The 22,004-nt window shown below is 38.8% G+C and overlaps 1 protein-coding gene across 1 annotated transcript in view; it reads left to right on the top strand.

Annotated features, from left to right (window-relative positions):
• The window catches only part of LOC137297898 (dolichyl-diphosphooligosaccharide--protein glycosyltransferase subunit STT3B-like), a 36,694-nt gene that overhangs the window by 8,550 nt on the left and 6,140 nt on the right, over positions 1 to 22,004 (top strand). The window contains exons 2-16 of the mRNA XM_067829880.1: positions 9,770 to 9,878; positions 10,560 to 10,669; positions 11,336 to 11,424; positions 11,946 to 12,034; positions 13,448 to 13,513; positions 14,778 to 14,877; positions 15,447 to 15,545; positions 16,162 to 16,308; positions 16,690 to 16,893; positions 17,317 to 17,519; positions 18,630 to 18,817; positions 19,381 to 19,552; positions 19,958 to 20,131; positions 20,432 to 20,545; positions 21,763 to 21,969. Coding sequence (XP_067685981.1) covers positions 9,770 to 9,878; positions 10,560 to 10,669; positions 11,336 to 11,424; positions 11,946 to 12,034; positions 13,448 to 13,513; positions 14,778 to 14,877; positions 15,447 to 15,545; positions 16,162 to 16,308; positions 16,690 to 16,893; positions 17,317 to 17,519; positions 18,630 to 18,817; positions 19,381 to 19,552; positions 19,958 to 20,131; positions 20,432 to 20,545; positions 21,763 to 21,969 — 2,071 coding nt within the window. The remainder of the gene's footprint in view (positions 1 to 9,769; positions 9,879 to 10,559; positions 10,670 to 11,335; positions 11,425 to 11,945; positions 12,035 to 13,447; positions 13,514 to 14,777; positions 14,878 to 15,446; positions 15,546 to 16,161; positions 16,309 to 16,689; positions 16,894 to 17,316; positions 17,520 to 18,629; positions 18,818 to 19,380; positions 19,553 to 19,957; positions 20,132 to 20,431; positions 20,546 to 21,762; positions 21,970 to 22,004) is intronic.

Genomic DNA, 22,004 nt, shown 5'->3' with positions numbered 1-22,004 from the left:
TTTGTTGAGCATGGTTAAGTGTCACATGATTAATATGGCCTCACCTAACTTCATTTAACTTCACCATGTTAAATGTAGTTCATGTGTTATTTTTATCCCCACCCCTGGCATGTAATGCTGGGGGATATAGTCGACGCCTCGTCTGTCTGTCCGTTCGTAATCATTTTGTTTCCAGAGCATAGCTCAGAAACCGTTCAATATTTTTAGACCAAACTTGATAGATATAATAATCACAACCTATAGATGTGCCTTTTGCTATTTACAGATTTTTGGCATTTTTATTTATTTTTTGCTTTTCCATGGAACATTTTGGTGTTAGTCTAATGGTGGGGTGGACTTCATTTCCGGAGCAGAACTAAAAAACGTTCTATATTTTTCTGCAAAACTTGATAGATATATCAATCAAAACCTAAAGTGGTGCCTTTTGGTATTTACAGGGTTTTGTGATTTCTTATTTTCTTGGTTTCCATGGAAACATTTTGAACTTTATCTCAAAAGTGAGAGGTGTGTTTCATTTCCGGAGCACATCTCAAAAAGTTCCTAATATCTGTCAGCAGATATATGTGACAGACCCTTTTGGTGCCTTTTGGTATTTGCAAGTTTTTGTGATTTATAATTTTCTCAGGTTCCATGGAAACGTTTCGGACTTAGTTTCAAAATGGAGGGATGGGCTTCGTTTCCGGACCACAACTCAAAAACCATTCAATATTTTTCTGCAAAATATATCAATGAGAACCAAAAGTGGTGCCTTTTGCTATATACAGTAACAGGTTTGGGGGATTTCTTATTTTTTCAGTTTCCATGGAAACGTTTTGGACATAAAAGTGAGAGGTGTGTATCATTCCCGGAGCAGAACTGAAAAACTTCTTAATATCTGTCAGTAAAACTTGGTAGATATGTGCGGCACACCCTAAAGTGGTGCCTTTGGTATTTACAGGTTTTTGTGATTTGTTATTTTCTCAGGTTACATGGAAACATTTCGGACTTAGTCTCAAAAAGGAGGGATGTGCTTCGTTTCTGGAGGAGAAACTCAAAAACTGTTCAATATTTTTCTGCAAAACTTGGCAGATATTTGAGGCAGACTACAAAGTCATGCCTTTTGCTATTTATAAAGTTTTGGCATATTTTTTTTTGCTGGTTTGCATGGAAACAATTCGGACTTAGTCTCAAAATGGAGGGATGGGCTTCATTTCTAAAGATATTAAGTAACTGTCAGATAATTTGTCCTTTCAACTCTTGTTTTTAAGATAAGCTGCGTATCTGGGTAAAATACACAGGGAAAATTTCCAAGGCCACATTGAAAAATAATTGCTGTGTATCAATTACGTATTTAAAATGTTAGATACGCAAACAGTTTAAAACATGTATGGATTAAATTCATAACCTCTTCCGTATTCAGTAAGACATTGAATGCTGCCATGTTGTACTGATATTGTAGGACTAGTGTTGTACTGATAGTATTGGACTAGTGTTGTACTGATAGCATTGTACTAGTGTTGTACTGTTATAGGATGAGTGATGTTTTATGAAATCATTTCCATTGAAGTTGTTTTTTTGTTTTTTTTATTCATAAAATGCACAGGCAGTTACAATGCAAATACAAAGTGAAAATAGTAGTAAATCAATGTTACATGTACAGTGTTGGCATGGGCATGGTTCTATGGCAGATTTGTATGAATAGTCTGGTTGGAGTTTTACAACTTTTTTAATAACATTGACCATTTGTTTTCGAATGCTAAGGTTTCGTTCTTTTTATTGGCATTAAATCGTTCTATGGCACATATTTGTTTCAGATTGTTAGTAAAGGTGTCTATTGATAGATTATCGCCATGTAAGCTGCTTAAGAAAATATGTCGTTTGCCCAGTAAAAGATAGTGATTCAGCAGTCTAAAGCGCGAAGGAAATCCAAAGAGTATAGCTTTCGTATCTAGAGTTACACGGGAGTTTGTATGAGTATTCCAAAATAGTTGCAAACTCGACCAGAAGTCTTTAACATATTCACATTCCAGAAAAACATGCACTAAAGTTTCTTTATCACTTTTACAGAAAGAGCAGGTATCATCATGAATTAATTTCATAGCCTTTAATTCCTTCCTCGTGAACACTATCCGGTGTAAGAATTTAAACTGAAATTCTAGTAGCTTGATATCTTTTGTGCACAGTCTGTACTGAAGAAATATTTCTTTCCAGTCAAGAGAAGAAAGGTTAAAGTTTTTAACCCACTTGTCACAAACTGATGGGTAATCGCTAGAGGCGATAATGCGGTCATAAAAATATCTAGCGCCCTTGCCTGGTTTGAGCAAGTCTAATACATTACAACTAATATTTAAGTTTTGTTTTGAAATAATAAATTGTTCATTTATAGTCTGTTTCCATTCAGAAGGAATACAAGTAAGCAACTTGTGATAGTCTAGAAAAGTGCCTCGGACATCAAACGCCATTTTAAACTCTTCAAATGTCATTAAGCCTTTAGAATTACAAATATCTTTAATAGAATGAAGGCCTTTAGTGTACCAGTTTTTAATGAAAAAGGTTTTGTCTTTAAAATGGTGGTTCAACCAAAGAGGCTGAGAAAGAATGTAGTCAATATTTTCTGGACAATGCTTTTTGCGTTTTACGTAACTTGACCATGAGTCCAAGACACTTCTCCAGAAGGGATTTTTACACTTACCATATGCATTAATATTGGCGCCTAAAGTACAAATTTCGTCTAAAGGAAAATGGCTGGGACTAATAAAATTGGGGTTTCGGGCACATTTTCTTAGGTGAGCGAGTTTCAAGGCGTGCACAAACGAGTTTACATCAGTCATTCTTAAGCCTCCATCCTCGTAGGACCTAATCATGTTAATTCGTTTTATCTTATCCCTTTTTCCGCTCCACAAAAAGTCATCGGAAATCTTATTCAATTCTTTAACAAGAACCATTAATTTGATGAATATTCTCAAGCAAACATGCACTCAACAACATGAAGTTGTGTACATCAAATTCTTAGTTTCGCGTTCAATTTAAGTCGTCGCAACAGTCAACCTGGTAAATATTATTGTAACCTGTCTATGAATAAATGGGCGATCTTTTTTGTTGGGACTGGCGATAACTCTCCTTTTGAAATGATATAAGTGACGGTCCAACTTCTCGCTCTCAGTCTGGTTCCCGACTCAAAATGCGCTGCGACAAATTGCCAGATGTAAAGATTGAACACAGCAAACGCGTTGCCGTGGTCACCTTCATTGAAAAAATTATTGTTTACTATGAAAAGTCATTAACAGACACATTTTGCTTTGATTTTTAGTTTAGAAAGGCATTGTTTGTTTAATTTCCAAATGCAGTACGAGCTGACACGATAGAAGATAACGGGGAAAACGCCATAAAAAGTTGCTGTATTGTCACAGCATTTCCTACGACAGAACATGAGACAGAGCAAGCCTCGGGTGTCATAGCATCTGTGAAATAATGAAAATTCTGTTTTTATATGTTATCAGCCCTTATGTTATTCCCAATGGTAATTCTTTAACTATTGCCACATTAAAATCTTACAAAGAGTTCCTATACTGCCACCGATCTCAACGTAAAAGAAAATCGGAGATAGACCTCAGGCGAAAGAGTAATCCCTGGAAGCTTTTTATTGAGTATTTGTGATTATTACACATCCCTCACAATTAAAGAAATTCTGTATAGAATGTAACAGTTAGTTAGACACCTAAATATTACTTTTTCAGCAGCAGTTCCTCACTAATCTGAATCCATTTTGGTTTAGAATTCTGACACTACTGTATATTTTTATGTATACTTATACAAGTGTCATGCATCTATTATCCAAGCAATTAGTTGGTTGCATCAGAAAAAACAGTCATCATAGCTTGAAATAAAATATTTACCCCCTGTAAAATATGTCCACCAGTCAATGTTGTGCATCCTGTTAAATGCTAGTATGTGAAATTACTGATTCATTTCTTTTAAAGTACAGTAGTACAGTAGGGATTTTAGTTATGCCCAGTTTATCGCATTTGCAAGTTGGCTACATGTAGGCGATAACTGCCATAATTCATCCGTTACTGTTATTTTACAATTACTTCACCATTGTTTCTCACTTTCCTCTGTAGCTACTAAATATCTGTGTTGTCAGAAATCTCAATCCCTTCATGAACGACACAATAAAATTTACATAACAAGACTCTCAGTGTTTCATATTTCATGCATCACATCAACTCCCCACCTTAGTAAATTCCATAAATGCAGCCATATTGGCCGTAATACTAAGACGATTTGAGTACATATACAGTGAAAATACCCTGCAGTTTTAAATGTGTGATACTGAGACATCTAGTGCCCAATGTAAATTACAGACTGCAAAACGTCCACAAAACGACAAAACATGACCTGAAAACGATCAGCTGATTCCACCGTCCCGCTTCGAACTGCCATTCCTCGATTCATACTTGCAATGTAAGTAGTCATTGCCTATCCTAGGTGTATCATAGAATCAGAGAATAAATATTTCAGGAAATAACGCTTGATATATCATCATAAAAGGGAAAAGATATGCTGTCCATGCACCAGTGTGAACGTTCCCGGTGACGGTGAAGGCTATTCTGGTTAACTGTCTCTAAGTGTAATAGTAACACGTATGGCGCACATCGCACATACGACATGCGCTGTCAGTTTAAGGTTGGACCGTCCGGATCAGCGCACCTAGTGGATTAGTAACGGGAGGATAAATTCAAAAAGATCACCCCTTGTAAGTCACTTGTGATGCAAATGTTTTGAGATATACTGATAAATATTTGTTGTAAAAGTAAACAGAATAATTAATTTAGCACTAATCAGAGTGAGTGAGTTCAGTTTTATGCCACACTCCGCAATATTACAGCGATATGGCAGCGGTCTGTATATAATCGAGTATGGACCAGACAATCCAGTGATCAAGAGCATGAGCATCGATCTGTGCAATTGGGAACCAATGACGTGTCAACCAAGTAAGCGAGCCTGACCACCCAATCCCGTTAGTCGCCTCTTACGACGAACATAGTCGCCTTTTATCATGTTTATGGCAAGCATGGGTTGCTGAAGCCTATTCTACTCCGGACCTTCGTAGGTCACGCTAAAAAAAAATACAGAAAAGCCATAAATTGGTGATTACATTAAAAAATGTATATATTTCAATTCTAAGTGATATTCGTTCACCACAAGTCCTCCAATAATCAATAGTGGATTTGGCTTCCAACTCCCACCCCAGCTGGAACAGTTGTAGCCACTATCAAACACTTCAACTCAGAATGAAGTATATTGTATTGTGCATGATAATACAAATATATATCACAGTACAAATTTTCCTGCATACACATGCCCATTAAGGACGTTCTTCTTGAACATTTTCATTCATTTTTTTTGTTGCAATATTTGTTTGAATTCCTTACTAAATGATTCTTCTGGAAGTTCAAAATAATATTTGTCTCCAGTCAATTCTTTTCTGAAAAAATGTCAAGAAAATTAAAGTTATAAATATTACCTATCTGCCATGTATAGTAATTTTTTACTCAAAATTCCTTCATCTCTCCTCTGTCAAGAAGCTGAACAAGTGAGTCGAGGACATCATCAGCTCAGATACATAAAAAAATGTCTTGCCGCATTGACTGAGAGCTCATATAAAGAGCTAACCCATGATATGTGGGGACAGATACATGGTTGGAAAGAAACGTTAAGGACACACAAGACATTTCATGTGTCAACTTCCACGGATGCAGCATAAAACTCTGTGATCCATATAGATGATGCCGTGCAATATTCACCATTGGTTTTGTGGATGCAATGTGACATTTATCTTGTCTGGGGCAGGAATCATCAGAATAGATAACCAAATCTCCTCATGTCTGAATGGCTTGTGGCATTGGACTGTCACTTATCAAATGGACACACTAATTCCTACATGTCACGTGAAATAATATTTCTTGTTCCCTCAGATTACCAGATCATTGTGAGAGTTCAGAGAGGACAATGATCAGCCCTACGAAAGTGAATAAGCTTGATACAAGAATGTGGAATATCGAAATTAGGAATTTGTCCCGGAGCACATGAATTGGAAATGATTTTGTGGCATTTGATTTCCTAACCGCACAAGTTTGTATTTGTTTCCAGAAACAAATTTTGTGAAATCCCTGCTCAATAATCCAAACTGGCAGATTCCTAATTGGCAGTTAATGCTTATAATGAGTGCAGGGCTTGTTTTGTTTTTTGTGGGTTTTTGGTCTTTCTTAAAGGGGAATGGGGAGGAGGGGTTGTGGTTAATGCAGCTGTCAGCAATATTCTAGCATTTTTGACAGAGTTCTGTGCGTAGTCATGTCTAGACCAGAAAATCCAGTTATCAAAGGCATGAGCTTTGAGATGCAATGACATGTCATTCAAGTCAGCAATCTTGACTATCTCATGAAGTTAGTCGCCGTAAACGACAAGCATGAGGCAATATTTGCCCAGTCTTTATGGGTTGTGGAAGACAAATTCTAACGTGTATCTGCGCAGTTGATTAAATAAGTGTCATGTGAAAACTGTGCACATCTTTATTTGTAAGAATTTAATTCCTGTACTGTAGAACATTAAAAATATATGCATAATGTGTAAATACATGTCAAGAGAGACCTCAGTCATCATGCTTTTTTATAGTCATTTTGTACCAAAGATGGTAATTTTTCAAAGTTTGAATGTTGAGTTCAACACTTTTCAAGGTAGTTCATATAAAACAGTGGAAGCCGTCTATTACGGACTGGCATTGGACCAACCGGATTAGACAACTTTTGTCCATTACTCTAGATGCTGCGGTGATGAGAAACTACCGTCTTGCCATAGATTAGTGGGATTTAGAGAACTTAACTATAAAAGGGGTTACACGTTCGTCAAACCTTTTCCATAAGTAAGAAAACATCATTGTTGCGCTTTGCATCAACAAACAAGATCTGGTCTGTGTTGGCCGCGATTAGGATCAGTGATGTTTATTCAACAGACTGTTATTTTCATCAGATATCTCTGGTTTACAAAGCATTGTTCTCTTGGCAAATTGATTGTTGGATCATTTGTCTTAGTCTGTGATCCGTATTTGGGAGAGTGAGAATATAACAATTTTGTAGGAGCTCAGGAAGTAGTCCAGATTTGACAGATTCCGCTGTATATACAGCTTAGTTTTAAATGCTCATTTTCTAAAGGTAAGCTGTTTACATGGTGATTTGTTATGGAGTATTCATGATATTGAGCATCTTAATCAGAGCATCAAGTTTTTTTCCCCCTTAAGTTCACCACTTCAACTGGCAGTTTATGATAAATACTCATCATAATTTTTAAGTCATGCATTCAATCCTTTTTGTCTGTAATGTTCCCGTTGTCCTTGAAATGATAACCTGCTTTGAAAAGCTGAACATAAGTTACAGTTATGAAAACAGCAAGTGGGATAAATCAGGGCAGGAACTATTGCAACTTCACGCTGGTGTTTGCTGTCAGTCATGTACAGATGGACACATACTTTGGGCATCCTAAACCACCCACATAAACCCCTTAATATTCAATTGTCACACGATTGGTTAGTGGTAATCCAATGATCGAAAATAGATTGAAAGGAGGATGAAAATTAATTATTGATTGTTAAAAACATATTCTCCATTAATCAGACTTTTGCTGTTTTAGTTTAGCATACTTGAATGAAGTGAACTATCCATTTAATTTGATGAATATTCATGAACAAACATTCACTCAACAGCGTAAAGTAAAGTTGTTTATTCATCACAAAATGAGATATGCTGATAAATACTTGTTGTCAAGATAAGCAAATTATCTTCCTCTTCCTTCAAGCAAATAATCAGACTTTTGCTGTTTTAGTTTAGCATACTCGAATGAAGTGAACTATCCATTTAATTTGATGAATATTCATGAACAAACATTCACTCAACAGCGTAAAGTAAAGTTGTTTATTCATCACAAAATGAGATATGCTGATAAATACTTGTTGTCAAGATAAGCAAATTATCTTCCTCTTCCTTCAAGCAAATACATCCAACCTTAACCTGACTAGGACTGTTTATCAGTAATATCACTTACGTAGCAAAGACTATGCTTTTGAAGGTTTGTGAAAACATCTACCATTAAACATTGTATTATATGTGTAAAGCTACCTCAAGCAACACCATGACTGGAAGTTTAGACGTCTGTCAATATTTCACAACACTGGCCTGATAGAAAGTAATTATGAATCAAAAACAAATTGTATTATCTGTACAATGTTGTACATGAATGAATCTCACCATTAGTGTACCATGTTTCGATGTATTGGTGTGAAATGGTGTATGATTGTTACTGTCATTGTCTGTCTGCAGTGTGAATGTATCAGTGTGAATTAAATCATGGCTTGTGTATACAGGCTTATAAAAGCTTTTAGAAGCAGTATGAAGAGTAAAATAGTAGATTTTAATCAGACTCAGGATTCTTACATGTAATAATGTGGAATAAAACAATCAAATAGTGAAAAGATGACAGTAAGCATTTGTAATATTCTGGCAACTTGTATTGTTTATTTACAATACCAGTGTCATTGCATGACAGAGTTTGTTATAAAAAAACATTAACTGGACAAAACCTGGAGGTAAACTCTTAAAATTGGTGATTACATTAAAAATGTATATATTACAATTATAATCGATAATGGTTCACCACTTGTTCTGATAACAGAGAGCAGGCTTGGTTTCTGATTCCCTACTCTGGAATCAGGACTCGGACTCGTCGACTCGTTTGAAGTATGTCATTGTGTCCTAGTTCAGAACCATGCTTATGATGTCAATCACTGTATTGTCTGGTCAAGATTTGGTATTTGATATTTACCATAGTGTTTACATAGTGCCATCACTAACAGTGCTTAGTGTGGCATTTTACAACAAACTTAGACCTGTTGTATGTGTATCTGCAGTGCTGCTGCCAGACTGTGTAATTGCAGGATCCCTTCTAATTGTTCTTACCTTTGATGTTTTAGTTATAAATGTATACGCCAACAATGGTACAATTATAATTTTCCAATGTTTTGTATATTGTGCGCATAATTAGTTTCAAAATACAGTTGTTTTCATTAGAGCAATGTCAAACATTCAGAGATAAAAATATTAATATTGAAACTACCTACCTACGCTCTGCACATAGCTAGTATGTCTGTTTCCTTACAAAACTATAATTTGAATCACTGTTAAAAGCATGTTTGGCTGTGCATTTGACCTGATGTACAGAGTTTTGTCACTTTCGGTTACTGGCAGTGTAGGAAAGATGTAGAAAATCTAGCCTGTCCACAAGAGTGGCCGGTCAGATGTTTTGTTACTCCTTCCAAAATATCGCTTGTCCTGAAATTTAAATAAAACACCATTTCTAGACTTAAATTTGATTTGTTTTATTTTGAGTTATCATTTAATATGCACACTCAGAGCTTGGACTGTTAAATCTCTCTTAGTGGAATCATCTGGTTACAACATTATAGAACTAATCTTCAGACAAGTCATCAACATCTCCGTCAAGTTCTGAATACTGACACGACATGAGGACAGACAAGATTTTTCTTAACCTGTCATCCACAAAATTCTCCTGTTTTGGACTTTGGGATGGGCCAGCTTTCCTACACTGCTAGTAGCCCATATTTTCTGAAGGTAGGGGCCAACAGGCCACAGCAACCTGTACATGTGAAAAATGCCAATGAACATTTCAAACTTGACTTCAAGATAACAGTGGATCATGCTATTGCTTAACTGCATTTCAGGTTCAACTATCGTTCAACTCACTACATGGTAACCAATGGATTCTATAACTTCCTCAACTGGTTCGATGACAGAGCATGGTACCCGCTGGGCCGTATTGTTGGAGGAACGGTAAGCACATGCTACAATATGACGATATCATGCAGTATCCTCTTGGCCAGTCTGGGACACGGGGGTAGCCTAATGGTTAAAGCGTTCACCCAGGTTCAAATCCCCACATGGGCAAAATGTGTGAAGCCCATTTTCTGGTGTCTCCTGCCTTGATATCGCTGGAATATTGCTAAAAGCGGCGTACAACTAAACTCACTCACTCACTCATGAATTCAGTTTATTTGTAGTTATTCTATTCAAATATTTACAAGTATTTAAAAAAAAGCTTTTATGCTTGGTAAATGTGTGTTATCTGTCAAAGTGAGATATGCTGCATGGAATATGTATATATATGTACATGTCATGCCGTAGTCTAACTAGTGTTTTTGGTACTGTCATTAGTTGTTATGTGTTGTTGTTGTTCACCTGTTTGTATGCATGTATACCATCAACAGGTGTTGCTATGGAAGTAACCAGTGTAAATGAATGTTCTGTTTGGTTGCTGTGTACCACAGATGTTTGATGTTACACTCAAAGTATCACAGGTGTATTGTGTTATCATGGAAGTCAGCTGATGTGTTATGTTGTGTATGTCGACTGATATTTCTTATGTTGTGATGTATGATGTACACATGACTCATAGTTTGTTACAATATATGGTTTTGTATGATGGTAAGGTGTGCGTACGTTGCTGTGTTGCAGGTGTATCCCGGGCTGATGGTGACGTCAGGCTCGATATACTGGGTCCTCAACGCTCTCAACATCCCTGTCCACATCCGGGATATATGTGTGTTCCTCGCTCCCATATTTAGGTATGTCAGCACAGCGCAGTACAACACAGAAAAGCACTGTACAGTGGAGTACAACACAGCAAAGCACTGTACAGCACAGCATAGTAGTATTAGTACATCACAGGCAAACCTCAGAGTCTGACAACTGAAATGCACAATTTACTAGGGGTGAAACGGTACTCTCTTACCACAGTACTGTACATATTCTGTTACAAACCTTTCTGTTCTGTCCATGTTGATTCACTATAGGAGATACAATCGCAATGCAGACAATTGACACGAGTCAAAACTTACACAGTGTCATAACGCAGCGAAAAAAATAACCATGATCTTTGCTATTTTGAATGAAAAGAACTGTCAAATGTTGCCTAGATGGAAGAATGGTATGAAAACCAAAATACCAAATTTTAAGATTGCTTTACGAAGGCAAAATACCACCATTCTACCAATAATATTATAACTATAACAATAATAATGCTAATAATATACCGTTTCTTCCCTATAATCTACTGTAGACATCAGCAAATATTTCTTTTCTCTAATTTTATGCATTTAATAACATTACATTGCTAGATTAAAACAGCTTGTTTTGTTTTTATTGATTTATTTTTGTTTTTGTCATAGTTTTGTTAAACTTCAACGATGCGATGAGTTGATAGATATTGGAAAGATGCATGCTTGTTTCAGTGGCCTTACTGCACTTGCTGTGTATTTCTTCACCAAAGAAGTATGGAATGCTGGGGCAGGGCTGTTTGCAGCTTGCTTCATTGCTATTGGTAAGTACAAGGAAACATTCTATAGCTAAATGACGTGGTCAGCACATTCACTTGTCACTAATGGGAACCCAGGAAGGTTTGGGTAAGAATATTTATTGCCCTTCAGTAACTCATGCCTGTCGTAAGAGCCGACTTATGAGATTGGGTGGTCAGGCTCGCTCACTTGGTTGACACATGTCATCGGTTCCCAATTGCGCAGATCTTTGCTCATGCTGTTGATCACTTGATTGACTGGTACAGACCGCAGCATCCTGGTATATTGCCGAGTGCAGTGAAAAATTGAAGTCGGTCCCTCTCATGCAGGTCGGGTCAGATTCCCCACATGCGTACAAGGAGTGAAGACCATTTCTGATGTACCCTGTGGTGATATTGGTGGAATATTGCTGAGAGAAGTGTAAGACCTGACTCACTGCCTCAAAATGTGATGAAATAAATGGCAGAAGTGTGATATTTTCTGTCTTGTAGTGAGTTGTTTGGCTCTCTTTGAGCTGTTGACTTAATTGTGCATTGTTGTATTTCAGTTCCTGGTTACATAAGCAGGTCAGTGGCGGGAAGTTACGATAACGAGGGCATTGCCATTTTTGCCCTCATGTTTACGTATTTCTTATGGGTGAGTCCATGTTTTCTACTGCTAGTGATACTAATGGTTTGCTTGTGTTATGCTGAACATCATGCCCAAGACAACTATTCTTAACTATTATTAAGGATATTATTAAGGATACGAGTTCATGTCTCAACTCCTGGGGAATCAGAACTCCCAAAATTGTTCTTACGTTGCTTGAAAGTCTCATGTCAACACCAAATCCCATTATCAGTTAAATAGTGACGTTTCAATGTTTCTGCTTGAGAAAGCAGTCAGCCAGCTTACTTCTGTTGATTGGAAACATGTCAGAGTTATATCCCTTTGTGGAGTTTCATCTTGAGTCTATTATATTTTGTATGAGTTTGTCAAGTTTGAAAGTTTATCTTAATTTTGAGTACCAGGAAGACTGTAAATGAATTATTATGTTGACCTTGTGTACTTGTGGTTATGGGAATAGTTCACTACATTCAAATACCATCATTCAGTTGTCTTTTTGCATTTGACTGCCTCAGTGGACTTGTGGATAGATCTACTGCCCAGACATTAGGAGGCCGGTAGTGTGTTATACCCAAAAATTACTTGCTGTTAAACCTCCGGCAATATCAGGACTGGTTAGTTTTGAGTGATTAAACTGTGAGTGAAAGGTAAACAGCCACATGGCGTCTCAGTGGAACCAGTTAGTGGAGTAATTGACATTATCAAAGCTTGGTTGCAGCCACTACAAAAACGATCAGTCACATTTTCTCATAATTGAACACAAATGATTTTGGAACTGTTGTTATAGTTTTTGAGAAACTTCATGATGGATCATATCTTCAAAGTTATCAGGCCTGAAAAGTCATGACTAATATTTCTTGAAGACCCCAGAAGGTTATTTTCTTGATATAGAGTGGAAGCTGTCAAAACCGGCATCTGTCTAACCCAGCAAGTTGTCAACACCGGTATAAAATCTAAGTCCCTTACGTGGCTTGTACATTTATCATCACTACAATCCAGCACATTGTCTAAAACGGATGATCTCTTTAGTCCCAGTGAGTGCTGGATTAGACAGCTTCCACTGTATTAGTCATCACACTAAAGTAGCAAGTGCATATTGTTATACTTCTCTGCAACAACAAACTGAAAAGGAAAACCTTAAAAGTGATGCGCATCTATTTCTTTTTCTTTTCTTTTTTTTTATTTTTTATTTTTTGACTTTGAGATTTAACACATGTTCCCAACACTATTATGAGGCCAGTGTAAGAGCAGACAAGCAAAAAGCAGCTTAAACACATCAGCATCAGCTTTTCAAATTATACGTGAAAGTAACAGGATCCTTGTCCGCACCCATGCATTTTTGGGTCCCTTGATTCAGAGCCTAACTGACTCAGAAGCCCTGTAATTCTAAATACTGGTGTATTTAAATCTATTCGACTGACCAATGTTCCATCTGGTTTGCAGATTAAAGCTGTTAAAACAGGGACATTATTCTGGGCCATTTGCACAGCAGTGTCTTATTTTTATATGGTAAGTGACAAGTTTCAGCATGTCAACAACAAATGGTTATCTAATGATACTTTATCAGAGTTTTGCTTAACAGAGGAAGTTTGAATTTTTGACAGTGTTGCAGCGATTGATGATTTCAGCACTTTATAAGAATTATTTCTGTGTGATTTACAATACATATATATGTATGCTTGTGCATTTTGATCTTTTGTATTGAAGGAGAAGATGTCATGGAAGCAGACAATGTGTTTGATGAACGATTTGTTTCTCTGCTCTCATGATATCTTCAAGTTCCGGATGCACTAATATGATGTTCAGTATTTATTATATACCCTCTGTCTTGCCTTAATCTGGAATATCCCAGAAAGTGCTGAGCTTTGGAGAACCTAGAAGCATGAGGGGCTCAATACTGAATTCCTATTGCCCCCCTGTATTACTATCCTAAGTTTACATGGGCATATAATATATATGATCATGTTGATGGTGGCAGCACCAATACAAAGATGTACACACCCACAGTGATCTGACATAGAGTTGGTCTTCAGGGCCTAGATTTTCGAAGCTCTGTTAGCGCTAAGATAGTTGTAAGTCAATGTTAGTGTATGGCATAGTCGTAGAACTAAGAGAGCTTCGAAAATCTGGGTCCAGTACCCGTGAAGGTCCCGGAGTAGAACGGGCCTTCAGCAACCCATGCTTGCCACAAAAGGCGACTATGCTTGTCATAAGAGGCGACTAATGGGATCAAGTGGTCAGGCTCACTGACTTGGTTGACACATGTCATCGGTTCCCAACTGCGCAGATCGATGCGCATGTTCAGACTCGATTATTTACAGATCGCCGCCATATAGCAGTAATATTGCAGAGTGCGGCGTAAAACTAAACTCGCACACTCACTCACACACACACTAGGCCCAGTTACCCATGTTAGCTGTGAGAGGTGGTAAGGCATGCTGACTAGCTTAACTCATCATCATATCTTAGTTGTCTAGATAAATGCTTATGCTTTTGGTCACTGGATTGTCTGCTCCACGTTCAATTATTTGCAGACTTCTGCCTCATAGCTGGAACATTGTTTCATGGACGAAGTATACCTGTTTGTGTCATTTTGAAGTTGGTCAAATTCTGACGTCCCATGACATTTCCACAATAAGTAAGGTGACAGAATTGGGTTTTCAACAAGACATATTGTTTGGCAAGTTGCCACAGTGATTCAGGTGTATATTCGTTATGGATGTTCCACCTGTGTGGATGCACTGTGTGACGTGGTACTTGGATGTTGTTGCAGGTTTCAGCATGGGGTGGCTATGTTTTTATCATCAACCTCATCCCTCTCCATGTCTTCGTGCTGCTGTTGATGGGGCGGTACTCTACAAGAATATACACAGGTCAGTACAAGGACATCTTCTGGTTCTCGTAAAGATTTGGGTTAGAATTGGTTTCCAGTAACTCATGCGGGATTTTGTGGTCAGGTTTGCTGACTTGCTCGACACATGTCATTGTAGCCCCGTTGCATTGATCAGAACTTATTATGTTGATCATTAGGCTGTTTGGTCCAGACTCAGTAAGAGTCAATTATGTTCAGACTTTTGCCATATAGCTGAAATACTGCTATCTGCGGCATTAAACATTAAAAAAAACAACCAACCAACCAACAACACCTTCTGAAGCCTGTGCAGTTCCTGTATCCCTTGCTTGTCTCCAAACAGTGACGACTATGTCCCTAGTTCCTCGAACTTGCTTTTTTATGAACAATGTTTGTAGACTTTTGACAGGTTTGGACTGATAATTATAACTAGAAATGAATTTACAATTCTATTTGAACATTAGATGAAATGTGTATTAAGAAAATAAGATTGCAAATATACATGCACTTTTGTTCTGCTTACTGTAATTGCTGCTTGTGTAATTCAGCTTGAATATGCATGTTTTGTATTGTCTGTGTTTTCTGTTTCAGCATATTCCAGTTTTTTTATTGTGGGTCTCATCCTCTCCATGCAGGTCCCATTTGTCGGCTTCCAGCCCATCAGAACCAGCGAGCACATGGCAGCAGCAGGTACAAACAAGCACTTGTGTTGGATGTGTCAGACATTTTGCATTTTGTTTCAGACTTTGCTTTATGTGGCATGTGCTGAAACTGGCGTTACATTACATAGTGCAGGATCAGGAGGTCTCAGCACAGAGATCACTAATTATCTCAATACAGAGATCCCTCTAATAGTCAAGACCCTTTGTTCTGTACCTGCATAGCAACTGTGGGACATCAAGTCTCTGTTAAGAGTTATTGCCCTTCAGTATGCTTGAACCTCCACAGTCGTGGGTTAGATTTCAAGGTTAGCACTGATGTTTCTGTGTTTTCCAGCAGAATGCCCATGGAATATGTGTTTCACCACACTGGTAGACAAAGTGACATTTAGGTTATACAATGCAGTTCCTATTTCAAACTGACATGATGCATTGAAAGGAAAAGTGTCTGAAACAACATTCGCAGCCACACTCTTGTATGTGTGACAATTAGTCTAGTGAATTGCATATCTGTCAGGGAAGTGGAAGATTGATGACATACCAGAAAACACTGGCACTTGTTACCCAGCCTGGCTCTCGGCATTGAGGGTATAAGTCAAGACCTACTTCTTTTGTGTGTTCCTACATGTTTGTGTTCCTGATTACAGGTGTGTTTGTGCTGCTCAATGCCTACTCTTGCATCCGGTACCTGCAGACTATGATGACCAAGTCTGAATTCAAATACTTCTTTTTCTTTGCTGCAACCACTGCCGCTGCCGTGGTGTTTGTTGGGGTAGTTGGGCTTACATGGGCAGGTAAGTGTGTATCTAATGTTGATGAAGTCACCACTGTTCAGTCTCTTTTGAACCAAAGGGGAATATTACAAGTGTGTTTGTCATTCAACCCTGCATTTAGCAGTTCCACTTTCTTTATCCAAGGCTCAGTTATGTACAGCCAATTGTCATGTAGCTGAAATATTGTACATAGCATATAGTTATAAAGAGTAAATATCTCTGCTGTAAAGCTTTACTGCTTGAAGCATGTGTGGTGTAGCAGAAAATTTCATGATGTCAGTACTTCCATATAGTGATGAAGAAAATATGATGTTTGGGATAATATAATATATACTTACAAAGTAAATGACTGCCATGATGCAGAGGGCACATGTATAGTGTATTGGATAACATTTGTTTCAGGTTATATAGCTCCTTGGAGTGGGCGGTTCTACTCACTATGGGACACCGGATATGCTAAAATCCACATTCCTATAATTGCATCCGTGTCGGAGCATCAGCCTACGACATGGGTGTCTTTCTTCTTTGATCTGCACATCCTGGTGTGCGCCTTCCCAGCCGGGGTGTGGTACTGCATCAAGAACATCAATGACGAGAGAGTGTTTGGTGAGTCTAGCTGCATGTGCACAGTTACACTGGATAGTCCCTGCTTTGGGGGTTTTCAGGGTACAATTGGTACCCAATATCCAGTGATTGTCTTAGAATTCCTTGATGGAATACCTTCTCAGTATCCAGTGATTGTCTTGGGATTCCTTTATCAATTATTTTCGAAGATCTCAAGTACATAATGCTTTTCTCCCTTTGGCATTCCAGTTCAGTTAAGGTCATGTAGCTCCTGCTTTAGTCAGTTTCTATGGTCTACAGTTGGTCTACAGTACTCCATTGTCTCTAAAGTTAATACGAGGGTTTGACAGACCCATGTGCACAACATTCCCAAATCCCGCATAGGTTCCTGTCCAGTTCCAGGTTCTAAGCTTTAAAATAGTCTTTAAATTCACATGTTGCATATTGTCCCGATTTCTCTTCCAGTGGTGTTATACGCAATATTTGCCAGCTACTTCGCTGGCGTGATGGTGCGGCTGATGCTCACACTCACCCCTATTGTGTGCGTCCTTGCAGCAATTGCATTCTCTAAAACATTCGAGATCTACTTGAAAGATGACACTCCGAAGTCCCACAGATCCACATCTGAGGAGAACCAGGAGAACAAAAACGACCGGCTGTATGACAAGGTGAAAGTCATCTCTGAAGTTGTTGACTGAATTTGCAATGAGATATATTTGTTCTTGTGCTTGTACCCGGTATCCAGACTTTTTAGACTGTTCCGCTTGTTGTAAGAGGCAACATGTAGAATCAGTCAGTCCAACTCACTGATAAGGTTCATGAATATTGTCATGTCCCAGTTGTTATGATGGATGCTCATCGCAGTGTTTGTCAATGGTGTTTCAAAGTAACAGGACATTGGGTCCTGTCAGTTTCAGATGTCTGTTTGACCCACTGAAAATTCACTGGACCCATTGAATAAAAATTAAAAACATTGAAAACCAATATAAAAATAAAATTTATAAACAGCAAACAAGTGTGACATGTCACATATGACAACCTCAGCAAATGTCATTGTGAAATATGCAGTCAGACACTGGGGACAGCAGCTTGTTGACTTCCACTGTACCATCAGCGATTCTACCGGATTTGTCTGAGGGTCAAGCTTTATTTGTGAACACTGTTGTGGTGTCTTTCATTGGACTGGTTGGTTCCGTCGCAATTCTGTGGAAACTAACATCACATAACTGGTATTAGGTGTGGTGTGAACCAAACAGAAGAAATCATGCTTTGTGTACATTCCTCAAAAGAGTGAGTGAGTGAGTTCAGCTTTACATCACTCTCAGCAATATTACAGCTGTGTGGCAGCAGTCTGTAAGTAAAATCGAGTCTGGACCAGACAATCCAGTGATCAACAACAGGAGTAATTGGGAACCGATGACGTGTCAACCAAGCCAGAGAGCCTGACCACCTGATCCCTTACAACGAGCATAGTTGCCGAATGCCTATTCTACACCGGTACCTTCATGGGTCTTCCTCAAAAGAAGTTCCAGAACCCTGATTTTTGTTATAGCTTTGTTTATTGTTAGAATTGTCTCCAGCCAACCGTCCTTGTAGTAAGAGGCCACAAATGGGATCAAGTGGCCTGGCTTGCTTTCTTGGTTGACATGTGTCATCACATCCCAGTTTTGTTGATTAAAAAGTGCATTTTTTTTTAAGTCAGCTGCAAAGATGTGCGTGGCATGCTGTATTTTCTTGTTTATGATAACTTGGGTATTAATTGTCACATTTCTCTCCAGGTGGGTAAGACAAAGAAGGTGAAGGAGGACAAGCCCAAGGATGAAGAGTCCGTCGGCATGAACATCAAGAGTGTCATTGTAATTGCAATGTTGATGATGCTGATGCTGTTTGCTGTCCACTGTACCTGGGTGACCAGCAGTGCCTACTCCAGCCCCAGTATTGTGTTGGCATCATATGGACAGGGAGGGTACGTTCTCTCATTCTAACAGGCAGGATGGCCACTTGTTGAAGGCCTCATAGTTCCCTGTGCATATAGCTGTATTTTATACCTGTAGTATGCCCTAGCGCAACCCTGAACAACAGGAAACATTGTGCAGAGTTGTCTCCCTTGAGTACAACAGAAACCAGTTATTGCTGATAGATACCATACCTGTTCATGTGTCTCTTTCACTTAAATAGTAAACATCTGAGGCTTGTTTGATTTTGACTTCCATGCCAGGTTTTTTGATTATTTGGCAGTATTTGTTCTATTCTTAAAGGGGTGGAGAGGTAGCCTAGTGGCTACAGTGTCTGCACATTACGCTGAAGACCTGGGTTCAATTCCCCACATGGGTAAAGTGTGTTAGGCCCATTTCTGGTGTCCCCTTGGTGATGTTGCTGGAATATTGCTAAATGCAGTGTTAAAACCATACTCACTCACACCTTTGCAAAGTGGTTGATATTGAAAGTATTTCAAATGCTGTCCCTTACCGAATGATTAATTGACCCAACTGTCTCCAGATTTGCTATTGTCACTTGTGTATTTGTCAGGAGCCGCACAATTCTGGATGATTTCCGTGAAGCCTACTACTGGCTGCGTCAGAACACACACGATAAGGCCCGGGTGATGTCCTGGTGGGACTATGGCTATCAGATAGCAGGCATGGGGAACAGAACGACGTTAGTGGATAACAACACATGGAATAACAGTCATATAGCCTTGGTAAGTATTTCACATTGCTATAGTGGATAACGTGGAATAACATATGTAACCTTGGTATGGTGCAAGATAAATGACTTTGTGTATTCCTGCAATAGGCTTCCTGGTGGTGCGGTAGCCCAAGTCGGTAAGGCTTTCACATGTCGTGCCAAAGACCTGTGTTCAATTCCCCAAATGGGCACAATATGTGAAGTCCATTTCTAGTTTCCACCGGTGTGATATTGCTGGAATATTGTTAAAAAGCATCATAAAACTCAGTCACTCCGAAGGCTTTTTCTAGAATTAGATCAGTATATCTGCCTTATCAATATCAAGTTTATGGACAGTGAATTATTTGACCACCAGTAGTCATGCTGATAATGGCACATTATCCCCAGTCTCCATGTAAAATAATTATGTCGGTTCCAGGTTGGCAAGGCGATGTCGTCCAATGAAACTGCTGCGTATGACATCATGCGTAGTCTGGATGTCGATTATGTGCTGGTCATCTTTGGTGGAGTCATCGGCTACTCTGGGGACGATATCAACAAGTTCTTGTGGATGGTCAGGATTGCAGAAGGCGAGCATCCCAAAGATATCAGGGTAAGCAATCTCCAGAAGCCGACTTTTATAATGTATAAAAGAAGTGGTAATTTAAGATCAGCCTTCTATTAGGATTTGGAAACAATTTTTGAAAAAAATATTACGGAAACCTTTTTCGTTAATTAGATGATTAGTTGATGTCTAATGGTTTGTGAAATAATCCTGGTACCATGTTGCCCTTAGTTCTTGAATAACTAGTTTCATTCTATTGTGTGAAAAGCATCCCGCTGCCATATAGTTAAAGACATCACCACAGAGCTGCAGTGACTGATATGTGACCTGCTGGTGAATGTGTTTCAGGAGTCCGACTACTTCACGCCGCAGGGGGAGTTCCGTGTGGATTCGGCTGGCTCATCAACGCTGCTCAACTGTCTTATGTATAAACTGTCTTACTACAGATTTGGACAGCTGCAGGTGAGATTTTGTTGGGGTCTTTGGATTGGGAGACATTACTGAATATGCGATGCTTAGCTTCATTTTGTGCCTGGTCAGTGTCTTTACTTCAGGCAACCTGAGAAGATCCATGTTAGAATTGATCTTCAGTAACCCATGCTTGTCGTAAGAGACAGCTAATGAGATCAGATGGTCATGTTTCCTGTCTTGTTTGGCACGTCATTGGTTCCCAGTTGAGTAGGTTGGTGCTCATGCTGTTGATCACTGGATTGTCTTGTCCAGAGTTGATTGTTTGCAGACCACTACCATATAGCTGGAATATTGCTGAGTGTAAAACTCATTCACTCACTCACTTATACACTACATCTTGGTATGTCAATAGTACGTCATAGTGTATGTCACTATAGACCTACTAGTCATTGTGTGACTTTATTGCATCACAACTGCACGTTCTCTCCACACTTGTGTTTGTTGTGCAAGTAACAAAAAACTGAAGTGCATGGAACACTACAGTGACCAAAATGCTGTCACATCAGTGACATGAAACATTCAAATGCTAACTAATAACCAATAGTCACCAAGCATTGAATTCACACAGTCTTATAAAATCCATTACTGGGTGATATAACACCTTGAAACACCAGTTTGTCTCTTGGAAACACAGTTGGTTAGTGTGATGCTGTGTATGTGTGGAGTTGGGATATGTTTCCCTTAGACCTAGTTTTGGTGTGTGTGTTGCTTCTTGCGTCTTGTTTTATGCCACAGTCACCAATATTCCAGCTATATGGCGGAAGTGTGTAATAATAAAGTCTGCACCAGACTATCCTGTGATCCTGTGATCAATTTATGTATTTTGGATACAATGCCAACCAAGTCAGTGAGTCTAACCACCTGGTCCTGTGATCTGCCTCTTATGACAAGCAGGGGATGCTGAAGAAAAATTTCTTTCCCAGATCGCCACAGGTTTTTCTTACATCTAGGTCTAAAAAAAACCAGCATACAATCAAAACTTGCATCATTCTTCTTTTCACACTGAATTACACAGTTCAACAAACTGGTTACTCCAAAGATTCAGTTATCATTGGAATTTCTGATATTGTTTGAATCATACACTGAATTGATGTCTCTGTCATACCTGTCTGTGTGTGGCCATAGATTATCTGTGTCTATGTCAAGTAGATATGTGATTGTGATTATTAGTGGCCAGTATGGTTTTATCTGTATATTGTCTGTAACAGCTTGACTTCCGAACCCCTGCTGGATTTGACCGAACACGTGGAGTTGAGATTGGGAACAAGGACTTTGATCTGACCCACCTGGAGGAGGCCTACACGACAGAACACTGGCTGGTTCGCATCTACAAGGTGAAGGACCTTGACAACAGGGAAATAGTCAAGAAACCACACATACCGGTGAAGAAGACAGCACGCAAGAAGAACAGAAAGGTGAGTTACTCAAGCCTCCATGGGTTGATCCACAT

Source organism: Haliotis asinina, chromosome 10 (genome assembly GCF_037392515.1).
Source record: "Haliotis asinina isolate JCU_RB_2024 chromosome 10, JCU_Hal_asi_v2, whole genome shotgun sequence".
NCBI lineage: Eukaryota > Metazoa > Mollusca > Gastropoda > Lepetellida > Haliotidae > Haliotis > Haliotis asinina.
The sequence above is the reverse complement of the archived record's forward strand: the minus strand, read 5'-3'. Positions and strand labels throughout refer to the sequence as shown.